Below are 16,295 nucleotides of genomic sequence, written 5' to 3'. Positions count from 1 at the left end.
TCATCGTTAGGGCGAAACATTGATGACGGTTTTATTTTTACATTGTTAATCTCACATTTTTTTGTACTATACATTAAAGGGATATTTGCCGTAAAATAAGTGAACTTTTCAACAAATTCTAATTTTGTCCATGATCTTTAAAATTTGAAAATAAATACACCATCTTTCGATTTTTTTTCCACCGTATGAAATACTCCCAAATAAAAGCTGATTTTGGGCCTTTTTTATTTATATTTTTTTGACACTTAAGTGCGAGGAATTTTAAATTGACAAATTAATATATTGACTTTATTATGCCACATTTATTATCTCTTATGCTTAGGTATCAAAAAATCTAAGTAAAAAGTCCTTAAAAATCAGCTTCTATTTGAGGTATTTCATATCCATGGCAAAAATCAGAAAGAATCGAAAGGTAATATTTTTTTTTTTTTCAAATTTTAATGGTCATGGTAAAAAACAGAATTTGTTGAAAGTTCATGTATTTTTACGGCAAATATCCTACATTAAATATGTGTTTATACACCTTTAAATTATAAATTTAGTCTTCTAAAAAAACGGTAAAGCGAAGTGAAATGGTTGGAGTAGTTAATTAACCCTCTAAAATATTATTTTAAAACGTTGTAGAAAATAATTTAAAAATGGGGAAGGCTTTATTCTGAAAGAAATGAGTGGATAGTTTGGCAATGAAGATAAGCTCAAAACAGCAGCTTCTCCCACACCTGATTTTAGGGGATACTACAATGTCATCTCTTTGAATTTCTTGGATCTTGAGCACAAAACCCTAACTTTTCTGGTCAAAGATGAAAACACTTTTATTAATTTCAGAGCTTTTGGTTTACATTTTTATTTTAGATGTATCGAGCGAGTTACATTATTTACATATATTTTCAAAGATTCTTGAATTTTGGGTGCACATTTGGTTTCAAACCATGCTATAGCTGTCAACTTCTTGTGATCCAACGGTCAGGATTGTACCTTCCATTGCTGTATTAATCACTATTTTATTTGTGTATTTTTGCCCCCTTGTTCGAGAATCCTGGTCAAATTTGGATCATATCATGATTTCTGGCACATATACAAATTGTGTGAGTAGATTAGATACAATCATCCCATGAGTCGTTTGTTTCATTTTTCATTTAGTTTCATCATTAACTCACACTATAATAAAATATTCTAATAATGACATAAATTTTAAAATATAAGCCTAAATAAGACATTTTGTGATGATAGCTAATATACATGTCACAAAAATAAAAGCATATCACAAAATATAATGGCATTCAATGGCAAAGCAATGTGAGGGTTACGGTGGGCTTCAGCCCACCCCATTTTTTAACTTTTGTAATTAATTAATTTATTAAATTTTAAGAATTAAGATCATCTGAATTTAAAATTTGGGCACCTTTTTAATTAATATATAGACTTTTCCTTTTTTTCTTACTTGTAATCATATTTAAATTTGACAATTTCTCCTTATCCTAATAGTAATACTTTGGAAATTCATATTTCTTCCCTTTTCTAAGATTAAGAAAATACTATAAATCTATAAAAAAAAAATACTATATTGTATACATTGTAGTAGCTAGTTTGAATTATATTTTTATATATTGTTTTACTAGGTTTTAACTGCACAAATTTTATATAATATATTTGGTAGAAAAGCTCAAATTAGATTAAACCAAATACATTATTTGCAAATATTAAAAAATCACATTTTTCTATAGTATAATCAATACTAATATACTCCCTCCGTCTAATAAAAACATGAACATTTGAAAGTAGCACGGGTTTTGAGAAATGTTAGATAAAAATGTACTGTGAGTAGAAAATGAGTCTCACTTTATAAAAAGTAGAGGTAAAAAGTAAAGGGATTGTGGTTGGGTAGTGCACAAAAATAGAAATATTCATGTTTTTGTGATACGCCTAAAATGACAAAATATTCATGTTTTTATGAAACGGGGGAGTATTAGTTGTGGTTGATACGAACATGAATTAGATCTCTTGCAAACCCGTATTTCTTTTTCTTTTTTTTTGAGGGTACCCGTATTTCTTTTTAAAAAAATGTTTGGACTTGAGATATTTCTGTAAGACTTTAGAATATATTTTTTTAATAGAAGGATAACATCATTTTAATCTAATTTGGGAATGAGGGGAAAATGGATGATATGACATAAAAAGGCCTCTTTTAATAATAAAAAAAAAGATTAAAATTATTCGGAATGATGTTCGTTTGCTAACATGACTATAATAATAAAAAACAATACTACATAAAAAGTTTGATTGTTGTTTGTCCTTTCATTAATTTCTCAAAATTGCATAACAGTCACTGTTTACACACAACCACTCCAAATCAAAGTCCTGGCTCCACCCTTGTGATATTTGAAGGTGTAATTAATTTAATATATTTTTTAATTGTTACGTAATAAAATTATATAGATAAATGCGTATGCAACTAAATTTTGTTACACATCATTATGTCATAAATTTTACAATTTTATTGATGCCTCTAAAATCATGTCACTAGACAATTTTTATTATAGTGTTATCTATAATATTAATATATCATCAGATTGTACATGACAAACATATATTATTTGGTGAGTTCTCATTCTCATTGATTAGGGCTGCGTATTCCAAATTCTGAATGTGAGATTTGAAGAAGAAATTTTCTCTGTAATATTATTTGATGATTAGAACTTTTACACAACAATTCACATTAACTACTGATAATTTAATAGTATTTTTTTTTAATCTCGACATATTATCTACAATTTATTTGTACCATATCTACATCCACTTGTAGATCATGATGCTATGGAGTATGGAAGTTAGTGATTACTTTTTTTTTTCCTATTAATGTTTGGAACTGAAAACAAAGGGAGAAAATATTGGGATGAATCCCAAGAGTTTGCTTGAAATCATGGTTTTGTTATTGTCTTTGTCCCCTGATCTCACTCCTCATTGTCAATTGCATATCTTTTTTTTCTATTGATTTGGACTCATTGATTCTAACATGTATTTTTATTTTATAGTTTCACTAAATAGTGCATCCAGTTGTTAGCATTAAAATCATGGGATTAACAAAGTCTTTGTTTGTTTGTTCAAAGAAAAATATTTAACATATTGATGCCAAAGCAGTCGCTGTGGTCGAAATATTATAGGCTGACATGTAATATTTCGTCTATTTTTAGGAAGTGAAATTATATACTAGTATTTGACAATTATGATAGTTAACGACAACTTAGGTAATTCAGCAATCAGGAAAATGTAAAATTACAAGAGTGTCACCCTGTAGTGTATCGGGTGAAATAGTTGTGTTTCATAGATCATAGGATTTGGTTAAATAAAAAATTACAGACTATTCAAAAAATTACATGAAATGAAGCTGACCTACCTTTGAGACCATGCAAACTCGAAATAATGAAATGAAACAGTAGTAAATTGAAAAAATGAGCACAAAAATAAAGGGCTTGGTCGATTACACGTTCACTAGCAACTTTGGAGTAAGTGTGATGATTAATGAGTCTAAAATCAAAGGGAGCATTAATGTTAATTGGGTGAAAAAGAAGTTAGTCAAAGAGGGCATTAATTAATCTTAGAGATGCTATTGCTGCGTTAAGCACAATTATGACTCGAGCAACAAGGCGGCGAGAGGAGTGGAAAACACACATGACATGATTATCATCATCCCATAAACATCATTATCATAATCATACATTTAGCAACCACTTTGGTTTCTTGTCTTAACAGTGTCCCACACCTCACGTGTGAAAATAAAATAAAGCTCCCCCCTTTTTTATTTGTTGCATCACTTGTTCTTTTCACAAATTTCAAACATTTCATTATAATAATTTTATCTTGCTTCACTTTTGGTATGTGGGGATTGTCAAACACCACCATTATGCCACTCTTACTTTAAAAAGCTTGTAAGAAACTAGCTAATTTGACAAATTTAATACTAATTCAGAAAGCAGCCAGAAAAAGAACATGACTATTGTTGTCTTCTTTGATGATGAAAAATGGAAGGCTACGATCCAAAGAGATGCCATGATGCAAAATGCATCACCATTCTTGAATCTAAAAAATGCACAAATCAACCAAGCAAAAGGAAGAAAGAGCTATATTTCAACATGTAACATAATAAGATGATAAAAATATAGCAGCCAACATAGTAGAGTTGATTGGGCTTTAGAGCATAAACACGAATCTACACCATTGACTAGAATGATGTTATAGACAACAAACATTTTTAGCTACTAGAACTTCACATTATTGAAGTTTCCATAGTACATATTGGGATACGCAGACACATACTAGAACTATAGAAATGGAGATGAATAAACCAGAACCTCGCCTATTCTGCCATGGTTCCCAAGATGTTTCGACTACGCAAAGATGCTGAGAGGCCCCGCCTGGTTGGAGGAATCTAGTCCGCGCTGCGCGGTTGGCAAACCAGTGATAAATTTCCTAAAACACATAGTAAGAGATCTTTCAGTTTGGCCAGCTTCTTCCCTTACTAGCATATATTATTATCAATTTCTAATATGACTACAGAAGCAAGAGAATTGTGACTACCTTTAACCAGAAAACTACAGATAAGAGATAAGCAATTACCTCTCAGTGTTGTTATTGCTTGGTTTTATAAGAATAGTCAATCTCTTGGCAGTCTTCACGAACTCACTGCAGTATCAAATATAGCTCAAGCATGTCAATGGATGCAAAATTATACCATCGCAGCTGTAGCACAAAAAGCCGTTTTACCTGAATGGTTCATCTCCAGCTTGTTTGACAGCACCTGCTGCATCACGGTAGTACACATGGCTCAGCATTTCTGACCTTTCAATTCCAAACATGTCCTCTAGCCTTTTGTATAGCTCTTCATATGATCCGAGAACAGATAGATCAAGGGTTCGACCTACATCTTCTGACTCCAAGAACACCTTGCAATGACCAGTATCCAAGCTAAGATCAGATGCATGGTAACCTTGTTTCCACAAGAACTGGCTACCAGCAAGGTTCTTTGGAAGATCTTCACAGTCAAGAGCAAAACTTCCATTCTTCCATGCTGTCCCGCCAGAGGAGATCTTTTCCTCTGTTACCTTAGAAGCTACTTCACTGGAGCAGTCACTAGACATCTGCTGCTCAGTGAGTATTGGTTGACCAAAGAGTACGAACCGAGGTGTCTTGATATCATCAGTTTTCTCCAACTTTTGAGTACCACTTCCCATGCTTAATAGGCAAGATATATTTTCGTTACAATCCACATGGCTCCTAGCCATCCTATTCGGTATTTTAGCATGAGGATCGAGCCGCAGGAAACTGGGTGGTAACAGTCCCATCTGCAGTTTGTTGCTGAGATGGAGATCCGACAATGGGATTCCCATTTGAGCATGCCTGGCTCCCTGTATGCCTGCAGTAATGTTGTCAGATAGACACAAGGGACTGCTTGGACCTAGGGGGGTGCCTGAAAACGACGGCATTGGAAATTGGCCGTCGAGTGAAAAGTCTGGGTGTTGCGGTAAGCGCAACTTCTTTCTTGGTGGTGAGAAGGGTGATAGGTGGAGGATTGTTGGCATATTTGAGACCATCTCAACAAGCCAAGGGCTGACACATTTCACGTTTTGCAACAGATCAGGTTCATCCCATGTTACCTGCAACATTTCGGTGCAAGAAGTAATGTAAGAACAGAAAGAAAGCAGAATAAGTCTCAATAAGGTTTGCAGTCCTCAATATTTTGGTTGTAGCAGTTATAGAAAGGACTAAAGAACAACTCAATGGAAGAATAGAAAATATATAATTGCAGAATCTACATGAAAAAACCAACCTCACTATATCAGCTCCATATGTATTAGTTTACTTTTCAATTAGATGCCACTGATGCTATAGCATGTTGGAGAATAGCCAAGAGCGTAGTTGAGCATATGATTGCAGAAGAAATGATCACAAATACTAACTAAAATGAAACAGATCCATATGCTGCTCTACGTTCAGGAAATGAAAACATATGTTCTGTCATAGGAAAACATCTGTTTAGCATGACTTGCGAACTAGTTTTGACATTATTTTTATCAAGATTCAAGAATGATAAATCTAGTTCTAATAGCACCATGAACTTCCAAAATATAACATGGAGATTACCAGCACTTAAGGCAACAGACAGTTGAACAAAGAACAGAAACGTTTAGACAAAATCAAATTGAATAAGGCATACGAGTTGTCCATTCAAGTTTCTAATTTACAACAACAAGGAGCTGTGAATCACCTGAAGCAGTCTCCAAGGCGAATTAGGCCAACGGAGGGGGTCAACAACTTGAACAGAAGCAATAGTTCCCATAAACCAGCTAATCCGAGAGGAGTCCTCAGTTTCAAATGGCATCTTGAACCTCATTCCAGCACACCACTGCACCCTCATGGCGGCACTCACAGATGATGCCCTCACACAGAACTCTGGCGTGCTCGCCCGCGGATAATAGACCACCTCGAAAGGCTGGCCGTTGGCCGCCAGGAAAGTGGCCTCAACAACCGACTCAGGCCTCACTTTACCCTTCTCTCTCAGATTCCCACTACCAACTCTGTGCATCAACCTGCTCTCATCCTCCTTCAAGAAAGACGAGAACCCGAAATTCCCAGCACCACCGGAGTTCCAACCGGACGAGGGCTCATTCCCAACTCCGCTCCTCTTAGCCCTCCGGATTCCCACGCAAAGATCCCCGTTCTCGGCCCTCAAGAACACAATCGAGTCTCCGGCCACCAGCTTCTTCTGATTCACAAAGGTACTCCATCCAGTAGTCAGCAAATGCCTCCTCGGTGTCCCTCTGTAGATATGCCGGAACTTCCAAGTCTCGCCGTGAACATCCTTGGCAATCACATTCTGCACGGGAGGATCGGCGGAGTAATCCAACCGTGGGAAAATCGTCTCGGCGCAGTAACGAGGAACGGAGAATCCTCCGCCGTTGTTAGCATCGGACTGCGTCAGCGTCTTCGCGAAAGAAGTAGGTTTCTCGTTAGACGCAGATCCGTTGTTTCCCGGAAGTCCATTGTCATCGAAACCGTGCTCGTTCTTCCCCACCGGGATCAGCCTAATCTTGGCATAAACCTCGTCGGTGTCGGGGTCGGCTAAATATTTCACGGCGGCGACACGGCAGAGGATCATCGGTGGGAATTTCGGCAAAGCGCCGAAATCGACAGTAGTGAGTGTGTGCTCTGCGTGGCCCTGCGGGAAATAGAAGACCTTCGAGTTCACCGGCGGCATTTGGACCATGCCGCCGGCGCACGCGTGCCATAGCTCGGAGTCCAAGCTCCTCTCTCCCACCTCTTTCATGGCTTTCTCTCTCTATCTTGTCAATCGAGACGAACAATTTCTTCGTTTAATTAAACTATACTTTCACAATCCTGTTCAATAAATGCTGCAAGTAATTGAAAGAGAGCAATAATTCAGGAGCAAATCAATCGACGAAATCAATATACCGAAATCACTTTAAACTTTGATTAATTTCGTTCCGCCAGAACAAAAAAGAAAAAGAAAAAAAAAGGACAAGATCTAAAGCAATTACCTCTTACAACCGAACATCGCAGCAACAGTTGTTCATCCAAAAGTGTTGTGGATACTAATACAGAGTCAATTTGTATACTGACCTCCGAAGATTTCTCACCCGGACTGCGTGTAAAACGCACGCAGTGTATGTACGCACCTCTGTTTATGGTTTTTTGAAGCGGAGAGAGAAATAAATGGAATTAAAAAAATCCGCAACCGTTGATCCAGGAATCGACGATCCAAAATGCGAGTGATTTACGAATCTGGCTCCGAAAAAGCAGAAAAAAACAAAAGAAATGTGACTACGAACAGCACCAAAACATCGCCCCGTAAATCGTTGATTTCTTCACCGGCAGTTGACGGAAAACGTCGCCCTCAACAATATTTGCACGACAAATTTTGTAGTTATCTCTCTCACTCTCTATCAAGCCATGAGGAAGAGCCCAAACGACGGCGTCTGAGAAGGATACAAAGGTAAAGTTAGACGGAGAGAGAGCAGTATGTGGGGGATGACATGGATTTATGGTTGGTTTTGTAGTTATCTTCTGTCTCTCTCTCTCTCTCTACTAATAATCTCCACGCACCAGACAATAGGGACAATTACATTAATTGCCTTTTTATTTAATTCCACACTTAATAATACACTCCTATTTATTTTAACTTTTTTTAATTTCTTTTTTCTTTCAGCTTTTCGGATTATGCTTACGCTGTCAACCAAGTCATGTTTTTGTAAAGTGTTAATAGGCGTTACATATATGATATATCTATCGCTCATTTAATTAGCAAATACATTCATCTTCAACTATATCATTTACTATGAGAATTGCTATTTCATTCATCTCACAGAAATATGAACACTAATAAGTAGTACAAATTTTAAAAAATATTAAATAAAAGTGTACTGTAAATAAAAAAAATCCCATTTCATAAAAAATATAGATAATAAGTAAAAAAAATTATGGTGAGATAATTAAAAACAGGGAGTCATATTTAATGGAAAATAGTACTCCCTCCGTCCCAAACGAAATGTCCTATTTCTTTTCGACACGGAGATTAAGAAATGTGTATAAAGTAGATAAAGTGGTTGGTGGAAATTATTTAAATATTAAGTATATAGAGAGAGTGTATTGCCAAAAAGGGAAATAGGACATTTCGTTTGGGATAACCCAAAAAGGAAAATAGGACATTTCGTTTGGGACGGAGGGAGTATAATTTTAGTAAAGGAATGGAGTATAGTATTATTGAAGGAGAAAATTGTAAGCGGAAGGAGTGATTGAGAAAATATCGTGATGGGGAGGAGATATCGCGAGATATTAGGACACAGACTTTAGACTGATGGTAGCGAAGTGTACGGGTTCTGAGCGAAGCGGTCATTTTTGTGAGTTGACAGATTTAACCCTGGAGCCTTCAAAATTCTCTTTGTCCATTACTTGCTTTTCACCATGGTTACTGTCTACGCTACACACAGTTTCTAGTTTTGGCTCAATCTGCGGGCTTTGCCAAACGCAAATTCCAAGCGCGTCACTCTACTCTATTTCTAATGAATTACTGCAAAAAGATACTTAATGTTATATTTTAAGTCGAAAATTGAGAATGAAATTGCACAAAAGAAATAATCATCATGTTTCAATATAGAAAGAATTTCACGTGTGTTGTTGTACCGAACATAAATAGTGTTGATAATTATATTAGAATTAATCCATAAATAAATTATAGAGCTTCCACCTTTTCTTAATAGTACAAAACTATTTTCGAAATTAGATAATGGATTTTGCAAAATTGTATATTCGCATCCTAAAGTTTAATATGATCCCAAACAAAAAGTTTAATATTATCTAGTTGGAGCTCTAAGAATACATGAAAAAAAAATCCTAATATCCAAATTAATCACATTTTCAAAAAAAATATCTCGAATTATATAATTTTAATTAAATATTTGACTTTTACATCTAACAAATATTTCACAAACTATACATAATTATAATGAAAATATCCGAATAATTATAAAACTAACTAAAATGTTTCAAAATTCAATTTTGTATAACAAAAAATTACATGTGATATGGACAATTTTATGCATTCTTTTTTTGGACTCAAACTAACAATTAAAAAGAATGCATGAAATTACATAATTACATTAAATATTTGAATTATGAGATTCCTCAAACCCTTATGTGAATCGAATGGTAATTGAGTCGATATCAATTTTTATATAAATATAAAAATGTAAAAATATTTTTTATGCATTGAGCAAGGTGCAAATGTTAGTTTAGGTATCAATTAGTAATTTTTTCCATATTTTTGTGCTACTATTAAAATATAATGAAAAACTTAAGACACTAAGATTTTATTCGAATTAAGTAATAATTAAATGTGTCAATTGCAAGAAAAAGTAAAACACGCGCATGAAGATTATTTGAATATTGGAGAATGTAAAACACGCGCTAGAAGAGTCGTTGGTGAGTGGGAAAGGTTATGGCGTGGTGGCATCATTTGTTGGGTCTTGAAGGGTCACTGAACTGGTGTATGGGGAGGAATACACCAGCATGCTATTTTAAAAATAAAACTTCTTTTGTTGACTAAAGTCAGTAGTGTGACGTGATCAGTGAAAATGAAGATCAGTTGAAAGAATATGTAGACTGATACTGATATTGTTTCAGTGGATAACTTCAGTATGAAGAACAAGTCGACAAACTGATAGTTCAGTTAAGGCTTCAGTCTAAACAGTTGAAAATCAGAGTGAGTGTTATAAATCTTACTGAGTACCCAAAGGTTTGTCAGTTAGACTAATAACACTTAGTGCGCGGAAATGATTTTAAGGAAATAGCCTCTAGTGAATCAAATTGTCAATTTTAAGGTTTCAGTATATAAGCTTTGTGCACAGATAGAATATGAAATACTGAAAGCAGTAAATGACACAGAGATTTTTAATGTGGTTCGGAAAATTCTTTTCTACATCCACGGTCAGTTGATCACACTGACAATCGATTGCGCTTGTACTTACGGGTGCACAACAAACCTATCAAATGAAACAACTGTTTTAGTACCAACACGCTAAGTTGGATTTCTCGTCTCTTTTCTCAATCTCGCAGATACGCTAAGACTTCACTCGTCTTGCTTGTGGGGGCTAAGAACTCTTTGAGTTTAGACAACTGTTTAAAACTCTATCACTCAAACACTCTTTTCGCTCGGTTGAAAAGGAGTTTGAAAATCTTCCAACTAGGATTATTGAGAACAGGCTCTCGAGTAATCAAAGGCTAGGCTAAGGATGTATGAATATGGTTGCCTAAACACTTCTAAGAGAGTGTTTATAAATCAGGACAACTGATTTATACAACAGGGTTTACTCTCTTCTTCGATTCAAATATGATTGCTAAGTAAGTGGCTGACTCGATATTTTGGCAGAGCTTCTGCGTAAGTCTTTGAATCGGTGAGATTGAAGGTTGTTTCTTGAGCTCTATTTATAGGCGGAGGATGAAGAATAGATCCGTTGGAGGAGGTTCTTCTTCAAATACTGTCGTTGACACTTGATTTGATCTGTGCTCAGGGTCTTCGTCCTCTATCTCCTTTTTCGCCGAAATGGGTATGGTCTTCAGGAATGGGGAGATAGTGTTACAGTAAAAGTAGAAGTAATTCTGCTCGGTGAATGACGATTTTTCATATCCTAGCATTTAATGCATTGTCCCTTGCATTTAATGCGGCGTGTACCAAACGATATCCTTTGTCTTTAATTATTTGTCTAAGTGATATGTACTTGAATGCATCTTCAGTCTGTTGTTTTCTTCTGATCCTTAAACAAGTCTTCAGAGAATGTTTCGACTAAAGGTTGCTTCCATATTCCAACACTGGTCCTTCATTTATTGTTGTAATAACTTCAGGTGAACATCAGTTGGTCAATCTTCCAAGCTTCAGTCCACGTTTTTCAGTCACCTCTTCATTAGTCTTCTAACTTTGCTACTTTAGTCTAACTAGAGAATGAATTCTAACACTTGAGTTTGAAAAGAATGTAGTCTAAAAAAATAATATCTAAAAAATTTGGGATCATCAAAACAAGATTAAGATATTTATTCTATTTTTCAACATCATTGTTTTGTCGCTATTTTTAGGGTGAGGTCCGCCACACCCGATTTCTTTTACCATCTACATTTTCTTCCTTTTTCATATCTGATATGAGTACGTGATATCTTCAAACTGATGAGAGATAACGAGATGCAGATATATATATATATATATATAGAGAGAGAGAGAGAGAGATCTCAGCAGCAACTTTTGGGAAATTCTGAACTTTTTTTGTGAGATTTCTGAAGAATAACCTAATAAGTAATACTCTAGCATCGGTAATAATTAAGTCATTAATAATACTTACATGCTGATGCGGTCACTTGAGAAATTTGAATAAAAAGTGTCTAAATATTTATTTTCGAATTAAAAGATCAGATATCTTCTTTTAGTTTTACTTATTTTTGTACCCGTACAATGCACGAGAGATATTATTTTTTTAAAATTATTAAATAAATAATTTTATATTTAAAATTTAATTATTTATTAATAATATATGAATATACAAAATTTAAAATTGTATAATATATGAGTTACAACTTACAACAACTATTGCTCGTCCTTTAAAATAAGAATTATCATGAGTATTGTTGAAGTAGAATGGGTAAATACTTAAACGATGTCTCTTATTCAATTTTCAAATAATTTAAACAATGCATCTTCAAATAGATCGATAGATGCATAACCATTATTATCTCTCAATCCCTCTATGAAAATTCTTTCAACGTGGGACTCATTTTTTAAATCTCATGTTCATAGCCAACCGTATGACTATGCAATTGAGCCATAAATATGCTAACTAAATGTTCAAAAAATAATAAATAAAATGTTATAAGTTTATATATGTGCAATCATAAATTTTATTAATATCAATGTTTTAATAATTTTATTTATGTTTACTAAATATTTTATTTATATTTCAAGAACATATGTGATCATTCTAGACAAAAATATGTTATGACATATTTTTCATTCAAAAAGAAAATTATGTAATGTGGTCATATAATATACTCCATCCATCCGCGATATCGTTTCCACATTTGCCATTTCGGTCCGTCCGCGATATCGTTTCCACTTTCATTTATAGAAGTAGGGTCCACAAACTTCCACTCACAACAATAGTAGAACCCAAACTCCACTCACTACATATCCACTATTTTTCTTAAAACCTGCGCCGTCCAAAATGTTGAAACAATATCGCGGACTGAGAGAATATGATTGTGTGTGTATGTATGTGTATATATATATATATATATATATATATATATATATATATATATATATATATATATATATATATAGGGGGCCACTCCAGTGAGACCCCCTCATTTTAGTGAGATCTAGGGCATGATCTGGTGCGTTTATTTTATCAATCTTATGGCTGATGTTGTATCTGGAGGGTGATTTTTTTTGGCAGGGTTCGAATCCTGGTTGGTTATCTCTCAATCCCTCTATGAAAATTCTTTCAACGTGGGACTCATTTTTTAAATCTCATGTTCATAGCCAACCGTATGACTATGCAATTGAGCCATAAATATGCTAACTAAATGTTCAAAAAATAATAAATAAAATGTTATAAGTTTATATATGTGCAATCATAAATTTTATTAATATCAATGTTTTAATAATTTTATTTATGTTTACTAAATATTTTATTTATATTTCAAGAACATATGTGATCATTCTAGACAAAAATATGTTATGACATATTTTTCATTCAAAAAGAAAATTATGTAATGTGGTCATATAATATACTCCATCCGTCCGCGATATCGTTTCCACATTTGCCATTTCGGTCCGTCCGCGATATCGTTTCCACTTTCATTTATAGAAGTAGGGTCCACAAACTTCCACTCACAACAATAGTAGAACCCAAACTCCACTCACTACATATCCACTATTTTTCTTAAAACCTGCGCCGTCCAAAATGTTGAAACAATATCGCGGACTGAGAGAATATGATTGTGTGTGTATGTATGTATGTATATATATATATATATATAGGGGGCCACTCTAGTGAGACCCCCTCATTTTAGTGAGATCTAGGGCATGATCTGGTGCGTTTATTTTATCAATCCTATGGATGATGTTGTATCTGGAGGGTGATTTTTTTTGGCAGGGTTCGAATCCTGGAGGGAGCAGAATATTTTAAATTTTGTTATTCATCAGTATTTACTGCATTGTTCATCAGTATATACGACCGTGTTCATCAGTATATATGTCTTATTCATTACGAATTTTTTAAATTTTATTTTTCATCAGTATATACATCTTGTTAATTAGATATACGTTTTGTTCATTAGTATTATATGTCTTATTCATTGTACTCATGTTACACGAAAAATAGGGGGTCTCACTGGAGCGCCCCCCTATATATATATATATATATATATATATATATATATATATATTTAACTAACACCTATAAAATATCTAAGAATAAAAAATTAACTAATACAATACATTATAGTACCATGATTGTGTTATAATCATTTCGATGGGATTATAATTGATATATAATCATAATGGTTTAATTAATCTTAAATATTCAAAATTCCTCTTACACTTGCTGACTAATATTCATGAAAGTACAAATTAATAAATAGATAAATGTGTTAAACGTCCATACATAATCATAAATCTTATCATTATTAATATTTTAATAATTTTATTTACATTTATTAAATATTTAATATATATTTATTAAACATGTGTGATCATTTTATATATCCATATAACTAACACATACTATAATATATTTAAGAGATAAAAACTTAATTAATACTTTAATTGGGTAATTAAAAAATATATATACATATGATCTAGTCCAACGAAAGAAAAAATAATCAATAATATTAAAAAGAAATTCAGAAATAATAAGATGATTTTGATGGAAAAATATAATTTATTATTTTTGGGAATGAATCTCTTTCTTTATATAGATAGAGATATAGATTTCATCGGCGGTAAGTGGCCATTTTTTGTGATTAATAAAAATGGAATGAAAAAGGAAATTTGACCAACCAGTAAAACTGGAAGGAGCCTACAAAATCAAGAAAAGAACCGCAGTTTTACAATTAATTTAAAAATTACCACCAGAGAAAAAAAAAATGTAAGTAGCAAGCACAAATTAATGCCATTCCAACAAATATTAGTTAAAAAATATTTCTAAAGCAATCAAGACTAAAACAAAATAGGCTAAAGAAACATCACTTTAAACAATCAATTACTATTATAAATAAAAATTCAATAGTCAATTTCATGCGATTAAATTTTAGATTTCTACAAGTGACATAAATTCACTTGAATTTAGGGAAAAGGATCGCCTGTGGGCCTGTGACATAAACGAAAACGTGCTGTTTTCGTTTTTTTCTTTTTTCTTTTTTTTTTTGAAACGTTTTTCGGATTATTATTATTATTATTATTAAAATCACAAAAGGTATTTATTTTATAATTAAATAAGCAACTCTTACATAGGCGGGATTGAACCCAAGACCACTCACAAATGAGAGTTTTTGGATACCTCAACTTTACCACTTGAGCTAGGCCTCATGGGTTTCGGATTATTATTTTCAAGTTGTTTCAGTTTTCTATATTTGAGAGTCTTCAGTTTTCGCTATTGTTTTTTATTTTTTCAATTTCATTTTTCAAAGTTTGGTTTTTAAATTATTAAGACACAATCTATAGTGTTAAGATCAGGATTTGTAATTAGTTCAGCTAGTGATCGTTAATTACAATTACATTATTCCAAATATCTATATAATTTCAATGCTTAATGGTAACACTCGTATTAATATCTAGGACAAGAAAATTTATTTGAAAGGAAGAAAATTTATTTGAAAGGAAATATGAGCATGTCATGGAGCATGTGGCTTATAAGGAATTAATGTGGCACCAATGCTTTTTTAAAAAGTAAAAGAAAATTTAAAATGGATGATAATAATATTAATAGGGGCATAGGAGGTTGGACCATCCTTTTTCGTTAGCTAAAATTTGATACAATTCTAACAACATAGCCACCTAACTAACTAGCACTAAATGATAACAGTAATTTTCAATCAATTTTCTCTACTAACCCATGTTGTCTAGTTGCTTTTTAGCTTTCTTTGTTTCTTTTCCTTATACAAGGACATTTCAAATTAATTTATTGCTAAGATTTATTCTTTGTTGTTGGAATTCACATTTTTTTAGAAACCATTTTCCCAGCTAGAATGCTCCAATATATAGTTTTGTAGGTCCACGTCATATTTTTAGAGGTAATATCTTTAACCCTGTGCAATGAAAATTATATAATTATATTTTATATACATAGCTACTTTATATTCTACTATATGATTTATTTATACTGTCTAGTTTAAAAGCTACTACTATATACATGAAAAACAATTATTCAGCGTGGACCTGGAACAGTGATTGTGAATTTCCTTTGTCGTAAACATTTAATCGTATTAATAGTAATATTATATGTCTAATCATGTATTAGTCGATTTTATTATCGTAGTGGAGACGGGGCAGCTGGGAGACAGACCTTAAACAACCCCTACAATTTTTTTTAATCTTATAATTATGATTTTTATTGAGAAATTTTCTATTTAATAGACTTTGTAGGTGAAATTTTGGAGTTTAAGTCTCTAAATCCGTGGCTGCTTAATGAAAATTAAGCGTGTGCCAAACATATTGTAACTATATAAGGAATGATGTG

At 33.1% G+C, this 16,295-nt stretch overlaps 1 protein-coding gene across 1 annotated transcript; it reads right to left on the bottom strand.

The window, feature by feature from the left end:
- Window positions 1-4,103: 4,103 nt before the first annotated feature.
- Window positions 4,104-8,136, bottom strand: LOC131000637 (auxin response factor 22-like). Its single transcript, XM_057926644.1, has 5 exons — window positions 7,554-8,136; window positions 6,263-7,406; window positions 4,762-5,651; window positions 4,615-4,680; window positions 4,104-4,467 (listed from the first exon to the last, which is right to left on the bottom strand). Exons 2-5 carry the CDS (start codon window positions 7,319-7,321, stop codon window positions 4,386-4,388), a joined length of 2,097 nt encoding a protein of 698 aa, XP_057782627.1. The 5' UTR covers window positions 7,322-7,406; window positions 7,554-8,136; the 3' UTR covers window positions 4,104-4,385.
- Window positions 8,137-16,295: the final 8,159 nt, after the last annotated feature.

Source organism: Salvia miltiorrhiza, chromosome 8, assembly GCF_028751815.1.
Source record: "Salvia miltiorrhiza cultivar Shanhuang (shh) chromosome 8, IMPLAD_Smil_shh, whole genome shotgun sequence".
Taxonomy (NCBI): Eukaryota; Viridiplantae; Streptophyta; class Magnoliopsida; order Lamiales; family Lamiaceae; genus Salvia; species Salvia miltiorrhiza.
The sequence above is the reverse complement of the archived record's forward strand: the minus strand, read 5'-3'. Positions and strand labels throughout refer to the sequence as shown.

Excerpts from the sequence above, each read along its gene's own strand:
- LOC131000637 (XM_057926644.1), bottom strand. The coding sequence starts at position 7,321 with ATGAAAGAGGTGGGAGAGAGGAGCTTGGACTCCGAGCTATGGCACGCG. Across the intron at positions 4,681-4,761 it reads GCTGGAGATGAACCATTCAG|TGAGTTCGTGAAGACTGCCA; the intron begins GTAAAACGGCTT and ends TTGATACTGCAG. Across the intron at positions 4,468-4,614 it reads AGCAATAACAACACTGAGAG|GAAATTTATCACTGGTTTGC; the intron begins GTAATTGCTTAT and ends TATGTGTTTTAG.